This window comes from Castor canadensis, chromosome 1 (genome assembly GCF_047511655.1).
Source record: "Castor canadensis chromosome 1, mCasCan1.hap1v2, whole genome shotgun sequence".
Lineage (NCBI taxonomy): Eukaryota > Metazoa > Chordata > Mammalia > Rodentia > Castoridae > Castor > Castor canadensis.
Genome location: NC_133386.1, coordinates 130,350,215 through 130,367,685, shown reverse-complemented (window position 1 = coordinate 130,367,685; position 17,471 = coordinate 130,350,215). Strand labels below are relative to the sequence as shown.

Genomic DNA, 17,471 nt, shown 5'->3' with positions numbered 1-17,471 from the left:
TTTTTTTTGGTAGGATTGGGGTTTGAACTCAGGGCTTCATGCTTGCAATGCAGGCACTCTACCACTTGAGCCACACCTCCAGTCCACACCAACTCTTTAAGGTGAATAACCTGGGGAGGTAGGGGTTGTTACTCAATGGGGAAACAAATCAGAGAAACTCAGTGACTTGGCCAAGGTTATAAAGCAAATGGTGGAGCCAGGATTTAAACCTGAGTCTGTCTGATTCAAGACTAGGGTTCCCCCTCCCCCTTTGAAACAGACAGAAAATAGTAATAATTTGTCATTTATTCTCACATACATTATTTCATTTGATCCTCACAACAGCCCTGTGAGGTAGGTAGGGTTAATTGCAGTTATGCCCATTTCACAGATGAAGAGATGGAGGTGGCTCAGAGAAGTAAGGGACTTGCATAAAGTCACATAGCATGTTAATGGCTTCACAGGTTGCATACTTTGTCTAAAGTCAGGTTGCCTGAATTAGGAAGCACCGAAAACATGGAGAAAGCAAAGCATTATGGACAGAAAAAGGGCAGTGGTGATTTATGAGTGGTGATCCTTGAATTATTTTGCTGTGGTCACAGCTGCCTGGTCCAAACTGGGTCCTCTTTGAGGGGCTTTCCAGAGTACCAGGCCTAGTGGCCTAGAACGGCTGTTAGAAGCTCCTGGGTCCCACTGTATGGAGGGAAAGGCCTTTGTTGTCTAAAGGCCCTGGCTTTGCCCATGACCCAGTTCAAACTCCCTACTCAAAGGATGCAACCATGGGAAGCCTTGGCCCACCTGCTGTGGATGCCTGTGTCACCAGCTTTTCCTGGCTGTCTGAGAGCCCTCCCTACTGGAGGAGACTCAATGACTCCCAAAGCCATACTCAGTCCAGGGACGAATCATAACGAGCAGTTTGGAGGCTCATCACCCACTGAGTAGTAGTTTCTCACCCTGGATGGCACCCCAAGAAGGCTCATGGGCTAGTTAGGACTAGCCAGGACGATAGGGGAAGGCTGCTTCCTTGAGAGAAGTGTGTGACGGTCCACTCAAGAACATGTCTCCTTCCTCTGGCTCTCCTTGGCAGTGAATCTTCAGCTCCCAAGTGAGAATGGTCAGGGGGCATGCTGAGCTATGGCTAGTGAGGAGGATGGAGAAGTGGGGGTCACAAACAAGGCAGAGCCATAACAAAAGGGGGCTGACGTACAGGGATGGAAGGGAGCCAACTTTGTTTCCAAAGACAGATCCCTAAGGGGATCTGAGTAATGTTTTCAAGGTAAGTGGCCTCTCGAGGTGACTATTTTGAAAGCAAGGATAAACATCTGAGTGAGACGGAAGGTCTGAAACTAAGATCTAGCAATGGCAGAACTTTTGAACAGCCAGCACCATCCAACTGTCAGGAAGTGCCTTGTGGACAGCGAGCTGCCTGTCATCGGTGTTATGCAAGCAGGCATAGGTGATCCCTAGGAGGTACACAAAGAGAGGTGCTCATCCTCAAATATGCTGGGTGTCCTGGAGACAGTGGACAACTAAGCAACTCCTGGATTATTTTCCAACCCTGAGAGTTCATAATGTGTTTGTTTAAACTGACCTGTTTCCATGACTTCAAATTTTTGAGAAAAGGATTACAAAAGTCAAGCACTAGGCTGGATCATGAAATGTCTTTCACTATACTGGCTCCCAATGTTTTCACATCTAGGCAGGGATAGCAGCCCATTTCTGAAGCCATAAATCCTGAGTGCAGCCTCCTCAAGAAGGACATCCCCACCTTCTGAACACTCCTATAGGCCAGGCCACAGCTCAACTTCCTCCCTGAGTGAGGGTCACCAAAGGGCTCTGGGGCCACAATGCATTTCAAGCCAGCCAAATGGGCAAACAAGTCCAAGATCCTGGACACATCCTAGAGAAGGGAAAGCAGGCATGATGGGATCTTCTGGGCCCTTTATGTCCTGGCTAGTGGTATAGTGATGGAGCCCACGAGAAAACTGCTGCTCCTTTGTCCTGGACATGAAGTACTCCTGTGGACTCTGCTCATACCCATCAGCTGACTCTTCCCTTGTCATAATAAACTGCCCATCTCCAGCTCAAAATGGCAAGAGGTGACTCTGTTCAGAGGACATGTGGATTCCAAAAGGTGGCATTCATCATGGGGGAATCAAGTGCCCTGCTATGCAATTAATACTCATTAGTATAGTCCCCTGCCTCATAACACTGGCGAGACACTCCAAGGCCTTGACTGACATGGAGCTTGTTGAGAACCCCCACCCCATTGTTGCTGGGGTCTTTCTATCTGTACCGTATCAATCGAATAATCTTATTGTTCATAAAATCCAGAGCATGGGGATGAGAAGAGTCGATGCAGAAGCCATCGCTCAGCGCGATTTTCAGCACCTCCTCCACGAAGACCTGGAAGCTGTTGATCTGTTTGTTGGCGGGCACCACCCAGAGCCTCTTGAGGTTCTGCTTGGTGTACTCCTCCTCCGGCAAGCCCTCCACATTGGCCACCCAGTCCAGGGTCAGGTGGTTGGGATCCTGTAAGTGGCTGGTGATGGAGGAAAGATTGCCATTGGAGCAGTAGAAGAGCTTGGAGCCAAGGAGTTTGAGGAAGAGGCAGGATGTGCTGAAGATGTTGGCATTGAAGACCTCCATGCTGGAGGACGATAGGCTATAGATCTGGGGTGCCTCCCGCACAGTGAAGTGCACTGTCTGCACTCGCTGCTTCAGTGTGATGTTAAGCATGGCGTTCTTCTCGGCCTTGGACAGCTCCACCTCCTTCTCCTGCAGGGCCTCAATCAGGGGCTGCACCTGGTAGAAGTCGGCCTCCCGACGCAGCAGGCCCATCTCCTGGAAGTCCTCGGGCAGGTCCAGGTGGGAGGTCCGCAGGAAGTTGAGGATGTAACGGAACACTTTGCCGTCACGGTCAATGAAGCAGTTACCTTGACTGTCCCTCTTAGTGGGCATCTTTCCACTGAACATGGCTCCCAGCATGGAGTCAGGGAAGCTAGTCAGAGTTGCCAGTGAGGTTGTGTAAAGCTTCCCCCCCACATTTAGAGTAATGGGGTCGGACATGGCAGGAGGCTGGGGTGCTGGGAGATAGTCCTAGAGAGGGAAAAATGAGAAATGACTATTATTCAACTGTCTGTAGGTAGTCACAGTTCTTAACTCCTAATTGCAGATCAGCCTACATTCCTTGGAGTAGAAATGAATTAATACCCAATGAATGGCTAGTAATTGCCACACTGTGTAAAGCACATTAGATTCAAGCTGGAGCTAACGCACAAATACATATATACACACCAACCCCAAAGCCTGGGTCCTTGTCCCTAGAGACTGTTAATTGGTCCGGAACATGGCCTCAGCACTGGTATTTTTGAAAAGCTCCCTTGGTGATTCTAAATGTTCAGTGAGGATAGAGAGTGACTGGTCTAAAGGAAGAAAGGAAAATGTGCCCAGATGGAAGCTATGCTGCATGCTTTTATGTCTATTTGCTTACATAGCAGCTGTATCATCTTCTGACTCAGACAATACCATCATCCAGCTCTGTTGTGCAGTTGAGAAAAACCGTGCCAGGACTCATTCCCCCATCTCAAGGGGGTGAAATGCCTCCACAGGATTCAAACTCAGGCCCTTTTTTGTGAAGAAAGATGTGTAAATGCTTACTAGCCAAATATTGGTATGCTGTAGGTACTTAACAAATGCTTTGAGATTTAACACTCCAGGCCAAATATCCCTACTGTACTGATGCTGCCTCTGAACTGAAGTTTTTCTCTCAAAGAATTTATGAATGGCTGTGACTACTGCCATTTCCATCTACCTACCAGAGCTAAGGTTGCTCATCCCTCTGGCCTTCAAATGACAATCCCTTTTAGTCTCCTCCTGCTTCGCCATGAAGATGCTCTTAGCTCCTGATGGATGCCCTCCCTTTCCCAGTTCCCTGACCTACTCTGAAACTGACTGCAGGGCCAGTGCCAATGTGGGACTGTGCCCCGAGCTCCCTTCCTGAGGGCTCTACCCACTCTTTAACAATGCCCTCTACTGATCTCACAGCCTCCACTATCTAGGGCCCATGAGTCTCCTTCAACCTTTCAGGTTCTAGAAAGCATCCAGCTTCCAACATACTCCCCCAGAGCCAACTTGTAGAATGGATGCACCCCCTAACATTGAGGGTAGAGGTGGCACCAAGAAGAATCAGCTCCAGTGCTGCTCTCTCGAGAGCCCAGACAGATGGGGGTGTGGGGGCGGGAAGAGACAGTGAGGGTGCAGTGACAAGGCAGATGTACCAAGAGCTGGGGGAAATAAATCCTGGCACATCAAGAAACATCTTGCTAAGCATACTTACTGGCCAGATGGAGAAATAGAGGTCCACGAGGGTTGGGGAGGACTTCCAAAGTCACCTAGTAGAGGTAGCAAGCCTTTCTTACCATGTGCCTGCCTTCTGAAGAGGATGACTGCACCAAGACCCTCTTTCAGCAGAGGATGGGAACCAGGCTGGGTATGGGAGATGCTCAGTTGCTTTGCCCAACTCTCTTGGGCGGCGGGTGGGGCTGGTGATTCCTTTCCAGTCTAATGGGGCACTTTGATATTGCAGAAAAGCATTAACCATCTGGAGTGTCTGAAAGGAAACAAGCCCATGATGAAGTTATAACATCACTGGCAGAAGCCTGGAGCAGATGGGCTGTGAGACAGCGGGGAGGTCCAACAGAAAGCGGTGGGGAGCCACGGTGGAGGATGCTGCTGGGTGGAGTCTGGCCCAAAGCAGGAGCTCGGGAGGATGCTGGACTGAGGAGTGGATCATCCCACTCATTCTAGAATCTTCTTTCTCCTTTCTGTCTCCTTCTTCCCAGGACTCTAGTCTCCTCTACTTCCTTTTCTTTCTAGATAATAATTACATACTATAGTTTTCAGTCTCCTTGAAACAAAGCCAAATAACCCCTTTCAAAACTTTAGATTTCAGGCCTAGGCTCTGTGAAGTGGCTCAGCACTATGGAAGGAGCAGGCTCAGGCGTCAGAGAGGCTGGGTTGCCTTTTCTGACATTCTGCATGCCATAGACCCCATATCTCCTGCAGGCATTGGTGCAAAAATGCTCAGGACACTGGGTGGAGGAGGTAGTCACTGGACATAAGGCATTCCTGCGGATCCTTGGTGGGTCTCCCAATACCCATTTCTCTCACAAAAGCAGCGGAGCACCTGCTTGCCTGCTCCCACCATGACACCATGGTCGCAGTCATCTGTCTGGGAGGGCAACAGAGTCACAGTCAGTAGGGGTAGAGGCTGGCTAAAAGGCAGGCCTTCTGTCCTCAATCCAGGGTGCTCTCTGTGGGGTTCATCCCACACTTAGTGAGGCACAGCCCTCCAAAGTCCTGTGTTCTAGCTGCTGGACCACAGTGTCCACTATTACAAACCCACAGGCCCTGGTGCAAAAGGCCCAAGGATGTGACATGAGAGGGGCAGGAAATGGTACCTCTGGGGTGGGTGAGAGCTTCATAGTGAGGCACTTGCAATCGGGTGGTAGTGAACTAATACCTCTAGTTACTCCCCTTTTCCCCATGTGTACCCAGCTGCCTCCTGGCCATCTCTTTCTGGATATTCCACAGGTATCAGAGCCTAACAGAATTCCTCTGCCTCCCAGCCACCAAATGCCCGGGACCAAGATCTGGGAGGCAGCCCGACTCTTCAGCTCTATAATGTGTCTTGACTCTTGTCTCCTTGAACCCACCTCTAGAGCTACTGTGGGAGCTCAGGTCTCTTCTCTGCTCCCGGTACACTCCCATGTCCTCCCTTGGCTCCCTACTTCGGTCTACCCTCCATCTTCTGCATCTGACCTTTCTGTGACCCCACTCCCTGCCCAAACCACCTTGCTCTTCCTCTCTCACCTCCAACCCTGCCCCTCCATGTACTCCAGGCACTGGCACTGCACATACCACACTGTGTCACCTTACCTTGTCACCTGCCCTGCCTTTGCTCTTCTACACCACTCTTCTACCTTCCCCACCTTCTCTGCTGTCCACTTTTAAGGCCTGATCTAGTAGCTACTGACTCTGTAAGGCTGTCCCCAACCCTCCTTTGCATTAAGACCTGTTCTCTTAGGGCTTCCTGGAACCTTGTACAACCCTCACAGGCAGCACTCGCCACTGTCACTCCTGCTCTGCTTTGCCCATGGCACTCTTCCCTGTTTTACCAAAACACAGATCACTACATCCATATGGGAGAAAAAGAACCCTGACTCATCTCTTACATCAAATATGAAAACTTAACTCACGGTGGATTATATATCTAAATGGAAAACCTGTAACTATAAAGCTTCCAGGAGAAAAATCTTTGTGACTTTGGGTTATTTAGGCAAAGACTGCTTGGATAGGAAACAAAAGGGATTAATTAACCATTTAAAAATTGATAAATAGACTCCATTTAAAAGAAAAACTACTCTTCAAAAAAAACATTAAGAAAGTGAGGGCTAGCTGGGTGCTGGTGGCTCACACCTGTAATCCTAGCTACTCATGAGGCAGAGATCAGGAGGATTGAAGTTCAAAGCCAGCCAGGGCAAAATAATTCATGGGACTCTATCTCAAAAATACCCAAACAAAACAGGGCTGGTGGAGTGACTCAACTGGTAGAGCACCTGCCTAGGAAGCTCGAGGCTCTGGGTTCAAATCTCAGTACTGCAAAAAAAAAAAAAAAGAAAATGAGAGATAGAGGTGTAGCTCAAGTGATAGAATATCTGCCTGCAAGCATGAGGTCCTGAGTTCAAATCCCAGTACCAGAAATAAAGAACATGAAAGAATAAGACATAGATTAAATATCTGCAAAACACCCATCTGTTAGAGGATTAACAGAGCACATAAATCATAAGAAAACAAAAGAAAAAAAAAAAAAGAAAACAAAAGCCTGTCACACCTATAATCCTAGCTACTTGGAAGGCTGATATTGGAAGGATTGAGGATGGAGGTTCAAGGCCAACACAGGCAAATAGTTCTTGAGACCCCCATCTCCAAAATGATCAGATCAAAATGGACTGGGGGTTGCGGTTCAAGCAGTAGAGTGTCTGCTTTAAGTGTGAAGATCCAAGTTCAAATCCCAGTCATACCAAAAAAAGAAAAGAAAGAAGAAAACAACCCAATTAAAAAATAGGCAAGGAGATGTAGCTTTGTGACAAAGCACTTACCTAGCAGATGTTCAACTCCAAGCACAAATTACAAATTTAAAAATGGGTAAAAGACCTGAACAAATTTATTTTACCAAAGAAGATATATGAATGATAAATAATCACATTGTAAAAGTGGCCATATGGATGATAAAATAATCACAAGTAACAGTGATCGCTCTTGGAGTTGTCCTTTCCAGAGTTACTATCTCTCCCTTTCTCCAGCATTTTAAATTCTAAAGAAAAACTGCACTAAAATGAGTAAGATTTAATCTGATACTCTTTCTTTTGTTAATCCTAAGAAACCCTTGTCAGCTACCCCTGAGTTTATGTTAATGCAATCATTTTGGACCGCCCTTAAGGAAAACCTGTAAGGTTGCCAGAGAACCAGCTAGGAACTTTCACCCTTCACCTCTAGGGAGGGGCTGGGGAATGACTTAGCCACGGTTGTCAAATGACTTACTCAACCTCTGCTACATAAGGATGCCTCCATAGGAACCTCAAATGACACAGTTTCCAAGTAGCTTGAATTGGTGAGCACATGGATGTACCATGAGGGTGGAGGCCTGCAGGGCCTGGAAGCTGCTGGCCTGTCCCCCATCCTTGGCCTATGCAGTTCTTCCATCAGGCTGTTCCTGAGTTGTATCCTTCCATAATAGACCAGTAATCTAGTAAACGGTCTTCCTGAATTCTGTGGGCTGTTCTTGTAAATCATGGCACTGAGGAGGGGGTTGTAGGAACCTCAGATTACAGCTAGTTACACAGGCGATAACTGAGACTGCAATCTATGTCTGAAGTGGTGGCGGTCTTAGTCTCACTGAGCCTTTAACCTATGGGATCTGTGGGAACGCCAGGTGAACAGAGAATTAGTAACTGTGAGAGAAGCCCTGCACATTTGGTATTGATGTGAGAATAAAGTAGTTTTGGAGGCTAGGGTTGTAGCTCCCTAGTTGAGCACTTTCCTAGCATGCACAAAGCCCTGGGTTCCATCCCAGTACCACAACAAACAATACAACTAAAACAACCTGGGGATGAGCCAGGTGAGATGATACATGCCTATAATCCCAGCTACGTGGGAGGTGGAAACTGGGAGCATCTAGGTTCAAGGCCAGTTCAGGGAAAAGGTCCGCAAGATCCCATCTTAACAGACAAGCTGGGTGTGGTTGTGCACGCCTGTCATCCCAGCTATGCAGCTATGCTAGCCCAGCTATCGAGGTCCAGGCCCTAAAGCCAAAAGGGCTGGTAGTGGAGTGCCTGCCTGGCTAGGCACTGACTTCAAACGCTAGTTCCACAAACAAATAAACAAACTGGTGATGAGAATTGTAATAGCAACAAAAGGCTGCAATAAGCCTTAAAAAGTTTGAAATTTCCTGAAGCAGCTTTTTCAAACAATGCTCTGCAGCTTGCTTGGCAAGACAATGGCTGCTACCTGTTGGGCAACACCTAACACTTGGCAGCATTTTCTCTATTGTTATTTTTGGTGCTGGGGATTGAACCTAGGGTCTTGTGCATGCTAAGCAGATGTTCTGCCTCTGGACTACACCCACAGCCTACTTCTTTTCATTTATTCATTTCTTTTTTTCAGTGCTGGACAGGAAACCCAGGACCTCATGCATGCTAAGCCTGTGTTCTACCCCTGAACTGAGCTACATCCCCAGCCCTACTTGTAATAAAAATACACAGACGAGTAGAGAAAATGATTCTGTTGTGCTAAATGCTTTCAATGCATTGCCTCAAAGTCTTCACAATCACACATTGAGATGGGTACTACTAGGGTCCAAGACCACCCCAAATATGACTTTAAGAGACCAGAATACACCACTTGTCTTTGGCATGTTGATTATTTTCAGCTGGTGATTTTGGGGACCTGCAGACAGAGAAGCAGCTCTAAAAAGCTGCCGTTTTGTAAAGGCAATTTACAAACTCTCATTAGCAACCTATCTATCCGTACCAAGAAGCGAGTTACTGACACAACTTTTATCACCTGAGACCCTTTTCATTTCTGTATGTAGCTCAGGATGCTGTACAGACTCAAGTCATCTGGCCTTTCTCTGAGTCTTTTATCTGGGGGACTTCCTGAGTGTGTACATATTGATTAAAATGAGTTTCTCTTGTTAATCTGTTTTATAACAACTTAATTTGTAACCCCCTTTCCCACAAGAATCTAATACAGGGAAGCGACATTTTCCTTCCCTACAATACTATTATCTTCTCCATTTTCCAGACGAGGAAGCTGGGGCTCAGAAAGGATATGAATGCAAAGTCCTGAATTAAAACCCTAGTACTGTCAAAAAAAAAAAAAAAAAAAAAAGGACAGCTAGGAGGTGACTCTGGGTTACATACCTAGTTAGTGTGAGGCTGGGATCTGAATCCAGGACTGAGTCCCACAGCTCTGCTCATTTTCCTTTCCACCATGGGACCCCAATGTGAAACATGAGTAGGCGAATGACTGCTTGACAGCCTGGCAGAGGTCATCCACTGCCAGTCTTGGGCTCTTCCCACTCATATCTGGAGCGTGAGGGGCCAGGAACCCAGGATGGCCCTGTCCTCTCCACAGCTGACAGGCAAGTCCACTGAGCAGTCAAAGCCTTTCTACTTCAGTAGCAACCCATGAGGTCTAAGGATAAAGAAGAAAAATCACAAAAGGCCAGGTTTTAAAAAACAAAGTCACAAAAGGTGAATGAGAATGCATACAGAAACAGGAAATAGAAGTTCAAAGATAGCACCACAGCCAGCACTAGTGGCTTATGCTGTAATCCTAGCTACTCAGGAGGCAGAGATTAGGAGGATTGTGGTTAGAAGCCAGCCCAGGCAAATAGTTTATGAGACCATCACCGAAAGGGCTGGTGGAGTGCCTGCCAAGTAAGTGTGAGGCCCTGAGTTTAAACCCTCATGCCACCAAAAACAAAACAAACAAAACAAAACAAAACAGTACCACTGTGGGTGTGTGACTACTTCTCTTTGAGGTGATTTTCCAGGAGGTAAATCTGGAGTTCCAATTTGCCTTTCCACTTGAGAAGCAGGAAAAAGATCAGTCCATCTATCTCCCTGAGAAAATTCAGGGTGTGGTGTCATACCAGATGACACCATGTCAGAGCATCTGACAGGGTGAGGCCAGAGTGCCTGGGTCTGGAGCCTCAGCTTCAGTGAGAGGGTGCCCAGCCTGGCACAGTGGGAGGGGCAATTTCAGTCCAAAGCCTGAAAATCACCATTTGCAACCTGTGATTATGACAGAAAATAGAAATCTTTGAGAGGAGATGCCCCACAAAGAAGGGCAGCCAAGATGCCACACACACTGTTCTTGAGATTTCTACTTTCAAACCATGTCCTGGCAGCTTCAGTGCTCACAGACCTCATGAAGAAAACAGCTAAGGCTCACTGAGTGCTTCCTGTGTAGCAAAACTGGTGCTAGGTACACTGTATGTTAGCTCCTTTAAGCTCTATAACATTACTTCAAGGAAAGCACATTTTGCAAAGGAGAAGCTGAGGCTTGGAGACGTTAGATATCTTGCCCACGGTGTGGTAAAGCTGGGAGGTAAGCGTAGGCCTGTCTGCCTGTCAAGTCTGTTCTCCGAACAGTGATGCTCCTCTGTCAGCAAGGTCTGTCACTTGTCCTTCTTCTCCTCTTCACCAGGTGTTCTCACACCTGCCACCTCAACTTGCTTCTGTCCTACAAAAAGGCTTGGGGGACAGACAATCAACATTTCCTGAGTACCCCAACATGCCTTGAGCCACGGTGGGCATGTTTTTGTAACTATTCATTAAAATTAATTGTAGGGGCTGGGGTTACAGCACAACAGTAGTGTTTGCCTCCTATGCCTGAGGCTGAGGTTCGACCCCCAGCACCGCAAATAAAAAAAAAAATACACACATACACACACGCACACCCATATATACTTGTTATGATATTCTAATCCAAACACAAATAGGTACAATAGTGCTTTTCACTTAAAAAAATTAAAATCTAAATCTAGAAGAATAGATGAGTGATAACCCAAAAGAATATTTAAAAAAGAGGTGATATATTAGTGTAATGTATTAAATCAGACCATAAAGCAATGACAATTCAAACTGCAGTACTAAAACAATGAAAAGCAGAAGGATTTGTTTTTCCTTTTTTGCAGTGCTGGGGATTGAACCCAGGGTCTTGTGCATGGTAGGCAAATGCTGTACCACTGAGCTAATCCCAACTCCAGAAGGAATTCTGTAATAAATACACTGAAGAGACTGGGGAGCAATTTTTAAAAACAAATAAATTATATATTAGCTTTTCCAACAACTCTGGGACCTAGGCAAGACAGATCAAATTATCTTTGTTTCACAGACAACCTGAACCAGACTCAGGATGAATGAACCCCCTGCCTGGGGCTTCACGTTCATTCTTGACCTGTGAGTCAGGGCCTATGGGAGGTTCCAGGTTGGACACCCTCCAGGGAACAAGACCTCAGGAGGCAACCTGGTGTATCCTGCAGTCTAAGGATTAGCCACAAAGGTCCTAGCCAAGAGCTGTGCACTTGTGGAGCCTGGAGCAGGCATGGGCTTTTTCTGTGCAACTTCCACTCTGACATTCCTGCCCACCGCCATAATGAACTGTATTACTTCCAGAATGAATCTGCTTCCCACACAGTCTGCCCTTTTTGTACTGTCAGTGTGCACCAGCTGTTGTCACACTACACACCTGCTAGAAAATGGCAAACTCTCTCCCTCATTTACGCTTACTCTCTTTCTCTCATAGCTCTGTTCACTCACAATGCCTAGAAATACTACTACAAGCACCTGGGCCATGGCTCTTTCTAGATAGCTCCTAGAGCAAGAAACCAGGGCTTTCTGGAGAAATGATGACTCTAGAAACTGTTAGGAAAGTACCAACTGAACTAGAATTTCTCTTGCCAGATAGCAAAGAAGTAATTCAAGACTAGCAAGGTTACATCAAAAGACTAAAGGATCAAAAGAAGAAATTCAAATGGCCAAAAAAACACATGAAAAAATGCTCACCATCTCTAGCAATAAAGGAAATGCAAATTAAAACCACACTAAGATTCCACCTCACCCCTGTTAGAATAGCCATCATCAGCAACACCACCCACGACAGGTGTTGGTGAGGATGTGGGGAAAAAGGAACCCTCTTACACTGTTGGTGGGAATGTAGACTAGTACAACCACTCTGGAAAAAAATTTGGAGGCTACTTAAAAAGCTGGACATTGATCTACCATTTGATCCAGCAATACCACTCTTGGGGATATACCCAAAAGACTGTGACACAGGTTACTCCAGAGGCACCTGCACACCCATGTTTATTGCGGCACTATTCACAATAGCCAAGTTATGGCAACAGCCAAGATGCTCCACCACTGACGAATGGATTAAGAAAATGTGGTATCTGTACACAATGGAATTTTATGCAGCCATGAAGAAGAACGAAATGTTATCATTTGCAGGTAAAGGGATGAACATCATTCTGAGTGAGGTTAGCCTGGCCCAGAAGATCAAAAATCGTATGTTCTCCCTCATATGCGGACATTAGATCAAGGGCAACACAATAAGGGGATTGGACTGTGAGCACATGATGAGGCAAGAGCACAGGAGGGAGGTATGAGGATAGGCAAGAAACCCAAAAAAAACAAGATAGCATTTGATGTCCTCAATGCAAAGGAACTAATGCAGAACCTTTAAAGCGACAGAGGCCAATAGGAGAAGGGGACCAGGAACTAGAGAAAAGGTTAGTTTGAGAAGAATTAATTTAGAATGTAACACATATGTACAGGAAAGCAATGCGAGTCAACTCCCTGTATAGCTATCCTTATCTCAACCAGCAAAAACCCTTGGTCCTTCCTATTATTGCTTATACTCTCTCTTCAACAAAATTAGAAATAAGGGTAAAATAGTTTCTGCCTGGTAGCGAGGGGGTAGGGGAGGAGAGGAAGGGGATGGAGGGTTAGGGAAGGGGGGAGAAATGACCCAAACATTGTATGCACATATGAATAAAAGAAATTAAAAAAAAAGACTAAAGGAGCTGGCCTGAAGGCCAAATTTAGGATAATTTAAGTATCAAGAATGATGATGAAAATGAATTTTAGTACACTGAATTAAAAAAAAATCACTGGTCCATAATGTTACTGAAAAAAGAAAAGGGGGGGGAGGGAACAGGGAATAAGACAAAGGAAAAAGTTATTCTATAAAAATGAATACCAACCAGTAAGTGTAAAAGGAATGGTAGAATTAGAAGGGTGCCATTTTGTAACCCTCAATGGTAAGGCAAATGTCATCACAGATGTGATATGGAAGGAACACACAACTCTTACAGTCTAGAGAACCACTTTACACACTTACTTAAGAGAAGAATTTAGCCTTACAATGGGGATATCAAGAGGTCACAATCTTTATTCATTTGTGGTACTGGGGTTTGAACTTAGGGCCTACATCTCAGCCACTCCACCAGCCCTTTTTAGTGATGGGTTTTTTCGAGATAGGGTCTCTTGAACTTTTGCCTGGGGTGGCTTTGAACCGAGATCCTCCTGATCTGTGTCTCCTGAGTAGCTAGGATTACAGGCATATGCCACTGGTGCCTGGCAGGAGGTCACAATCTCAACCAATAATCAGATTTTGCATTCATAGACAGGAGGACCCTGATACCACACACTCCTGATTCCATGCAATCAGAAGTACACGTTTCAAAACAAGAAAAATAACCTGAATCTAATAATTGAGGAACTAAGCAAACATACTTAAACAGGTGCAGCAGCTCTATTTAGATTAAATGAGTTGCTCAAAGAGACAAAATCAAACACAATACGTGAATCTGTTTCTCCCTCTTTTACCCCCCACACCCAGGCTGGCACTCTAGTAACTTGAGCCACACCCCCCAATCCTTTTCCTTTTAGTTTTTCAGATAGGATCTCTCAATTTTACCCAGTCAGCCTCAGATCTTGATCTTCCTATCTCTGCCTCCCGAGTAGCTGGGATTATAATGTGCACTACCACGCCCAGCCAATATGTGAATTTTGACTAGCTTTGATTAAAAAAACCCAATAACTATAGAGTATTTTTTTTTAAACTTGAAAAACTTTAATATCAAGTGCCAAGGTCTAAGTCTGTGTGTGTGTGTGTGTGTGTGTTTTGAGATACAGTCTCTCAATGCTTTACTGGAACTCCCAGGTCCAAGTGATCCTCCTGACTCAGCCTCCTGAGTAGGTGGGACTACAGGGATGCCTGGCTTATAACTTACTTTAAAACAGTTTTGTGCTGGTGCAAGTCTGCAATCTCAGCTACTCAGAAGGCAGAGGCAGGAGGATTTTGTTTGAGGCCAGCTGGGCAAAAGCTAGAGACACTACCTCAAAAATGATAGAAAAACAAGAGAGCTGGGGGTGTAGGATGTGTGAGCCCCTGGCTTCAATCCCCAGTACAGACAAAAATGTTGGGGAAAAAAAAGAAAAAGAAGTGTAACATCAAGAGTGGCTAAGTGCGAACTGATGAATCTAGGTGAAGGGCTTTAAGCTTTTCTGTAGGCTTAGAAATTAAAAATATTTGCATTTTGAAAGACTATTTCCCTCACAGAACCATAGATGTGTGGGTGCAGCCAGAAATGCAAGACCCCAATAAATAAATAAATAACCAGACTCAGTAAACTATAGATTTGTTGTTGCTACTAAAAATATTAAAAGTTCTTAAGTCCCCTCCCCAAGTGTTGCTGCAGTTTGGAAGACAAGGACGGCAACCAGGGCTAAGACAAGATGGCCCAGAGTTGGAGGAGTTTTTAAGTTTAAGCTGGGTGGTCTCTCTAGATGGACCCACCACCTTTAGTAGCCATAGCACTTGGCCTGCCTGTCTTCCATGATGGGATCCTGTAGCTGTTCAGGCCTTATTTTTGGTGCCTCTTCTGACCCCAGAGTCAGTCACCTCACTGAGTATGTTCTCAATGAGGGTCACTTTAAGAACCAGAGGGGCTTTGAGGGGTATAGTTTCTGGCCTGAGCCTGTATGTGAATCAGGTTCACCACTTACTAGCTGTGTGGTCCTAGGTCAATTCCCAGGCCAAATGGTGACAGTAACAACCACCATAATAGCAGGCTAACATCTACTGAGCAGTTATTGCTGTGCTAGGTACTTTAAGCATGGTAAGCTCTCAGTCTCAGAGATGAAGCAGATACCATTTTATCCCTCCTTGTAGACAACCTTGCCAGGTCCTCTCTACCTGTGAAATGTGGCATCTGCCATCCTCTCTGGCAGAACTGCAAAGGAAATCTCCTTCATATGCTAGGCCTCCTGTTCTTCTCTTCTGAGCACTCTATTCTCTCTCCTGACCACAGACAACTTAACTAGACAGGGGTCTACAGTTGGTCCTGGAATGCCATTCTCTATCTCCAGAGGTGGGAAGAAATGTCTTCCCCTGTGTAGTCAGATCCATTTACCCAAGCCAGACTGTCAGTCACCTACCAACAGGAAGATTTATCACCTTCTTTTGGGTTCTTAAAACTTTATTTTGAAATACTCTCTTGAATTTCCAACTTGGAATCTAAAGCATGGAGCACCTCATAATCACCTGGAAGTAAATGCAAGGTTTCCCACTGTGCAGGGAATGGACAGGGCATGTGGGGTAAATTTCAAGGATGACAATGCTGAGTGAGCACTGTGTCTTCCAATAAACCAGATACATCACCACCTTACTCAGTCAGCACACTAGGATGAGGACTACAGCTCACTGCCCTATGGCCTATGTAGTCACTGCCCTCTACCTCCCCACTCCCAGGCCTGGCTCCCAACAGCTGTCATCTTTTTTTTTTTCTGTACTGGGGTTTGAACTCAGGGCCTACACCTTGAGCCACTCCACCAGCCTTTTTGTGATGAGTTTTTCGAGATAGGGTCTTGGAAACTGTTTGCCCGGGCTGGCTTCAAACTGCGATCCTCCTGATCTCTGCCTCCTGAGTGGCTAAGATTATAGGCATGAGCCACTGGCACCGGCTCCAACAGCTGTATCTTTAGTCCCATCTTCCCAGTCTTTATCTCTAAGAAGCCCACAGGCTGCTCCATTATTCCCACAATCTACCTGAAGGAGAGAAAAGCTGCTTCCTAGATTGACACAGGTACTCTGAGTGAGGGTCCATTAGGGCCTGATGGGGTAAGGTGGGCTGGAGGAAGAAAGCCACCTGACCCAGCAAGACTTTCCTACTAGCAAAGCATCCTTCCACCTGGTGCAGACTCCAACCACCATCCTCCACCCTTTTCCGGAATGTTCCTTGGCCCTCTCAGCTCACTCTTATGCTTCATCTTGTGGTTTTCCTCAGGCACAGCACCCCACTTCATTCTCTGCCTGTGGTCTTCGTGCTCCTGCCATCAACGATAAATTACGAAGGGCTTTCAATCGGTCTCCTGGTTTCATCCTCACAACGCCCTAGGACTGCCTGACAGCCTGCCATTCATTAGGGTTGACGGAACTGGTCCTGTCGGCTCCATGGGAGGGGCAAGGCATCCAAGCCTGATCTTTCCCTGCCGGGAGTCCTAAGTGGCTTGGGGCAAGTCACCTCACCTGTAACAGGTACGGGTGTGTGAGTCGCGTAAGATCCTGTGTGTGACGCACTGAGTTCAAGGGACGGACTGTTTATTTCTAGTTCCAGGGAAAGGCAGGTGTGGCGCGTGCGCATCCACAGGCCCTTGCTGCACCCACCCTGGGCTCTGCCCTTTCTTCTGCGTGTCTCCACCCTTCTTTCCCACTCCCCTCCACCCAGTGCAACCCAGACTTGCGTCGCGGGCTTTGCAAGCGCCGACCTCGGACCTGTCGGGTCCCCTTCCCGCCTAGGGGCCCCGCCCCTCCTTGTCCCTCCCACCAAAGGCTCCTCCCACAGCGCCGACCCTCCAGATCCGGGCTTCCCCCACCGTCGCCATCCGCCTGGCCCCTCCCACCAGCTTGGCCCCTCTTCCCTAGGTCTGCCCACTCGGGCTCCGGGTGTCCGCGTGCGCCCGTCCCCCGCAGCCACCCCATTTCGCAGATGAGAACGCTGAGGCCGGGACCAATGACCCTGCGTGGCAGGATAGGTGCCCGATGCGCCCGTGCCCTGTCGCCAGTGGATCTCGACCCCCCTTTCCCTCTACCCTCCACCCCGACCCGGGGCCGCGCCGCACCCACCTCCAGCCCGCACTCCGCAGCCTCCCCTCCGCGGGCGGCCGGCGCAGCTCGGCGAGGGGCGGAGGGCCGGAGGGCCGGTGGCCAGTCCCGGGGCGGGGAGGGGCGGCTGGGGCGCGCGCGGCGCCCCGAGACTTGTAGTCCTCCCCGGGCTCCGCGCGGCCCCGTACGGACTCCACCTCCCAGGAGGCGTCGCGGGGGCCGCCCGGCTCTCGCCCCGCCCCGTCGGCGCG

General features: G+C 47.3%; 1 protein-coding gene across 9 annotated transcripts; it reads right to left on the bottom strand.

Moving 5' to 3' along the window:
• Positions 1–267: 267 nt before the first annotated feature.
• Kctd21 (potassium channel tetramerization domain containing 21) lies at positions 268–17,384 on the bottom strand. 9 transcript variants are annotated; one of them, XM_074082246.1, is made up of 5 exons: positions 17,242–17,382; positions 16,165–16,644; positions 9,465–9,738; positions 4,319–4,591; positions 268–3,078 (listed from the first exon to the last, which is right to left on the bottom strand). In XM_074082246.1, exon 5 carries the CDS (start codon positions 3,046–3,048, stop codon positions 2,266–2,268), a length of 783 nt encoding a protein of 260 aa, XP_073938347.1. In that variant the 5' UTR covers positions 3,049–3,078; positions 4,319–4,591; positions 9,465–9,738; positions 16,165–16,644; positions 17,242–17,382; the 3' UTR covers positions 268–2,265. The 9 variants fall into 9 exon arrangements, with proteins under 9 accessions (XP_073938347.1, XP_073938309.1, XP_073938319.1 ...); XM_074082208.1 differs by having other exon boundaries at positions 4,401–4,591; positions 17,242–17,380; XM_074082218.1 differs by having other exon boundaries at positions 4,401–4,591; positions 16,373–16,644; positions 17,242–17,380.
• Positions 17,385–17,471: the final 87 nt, after the last annotated feature.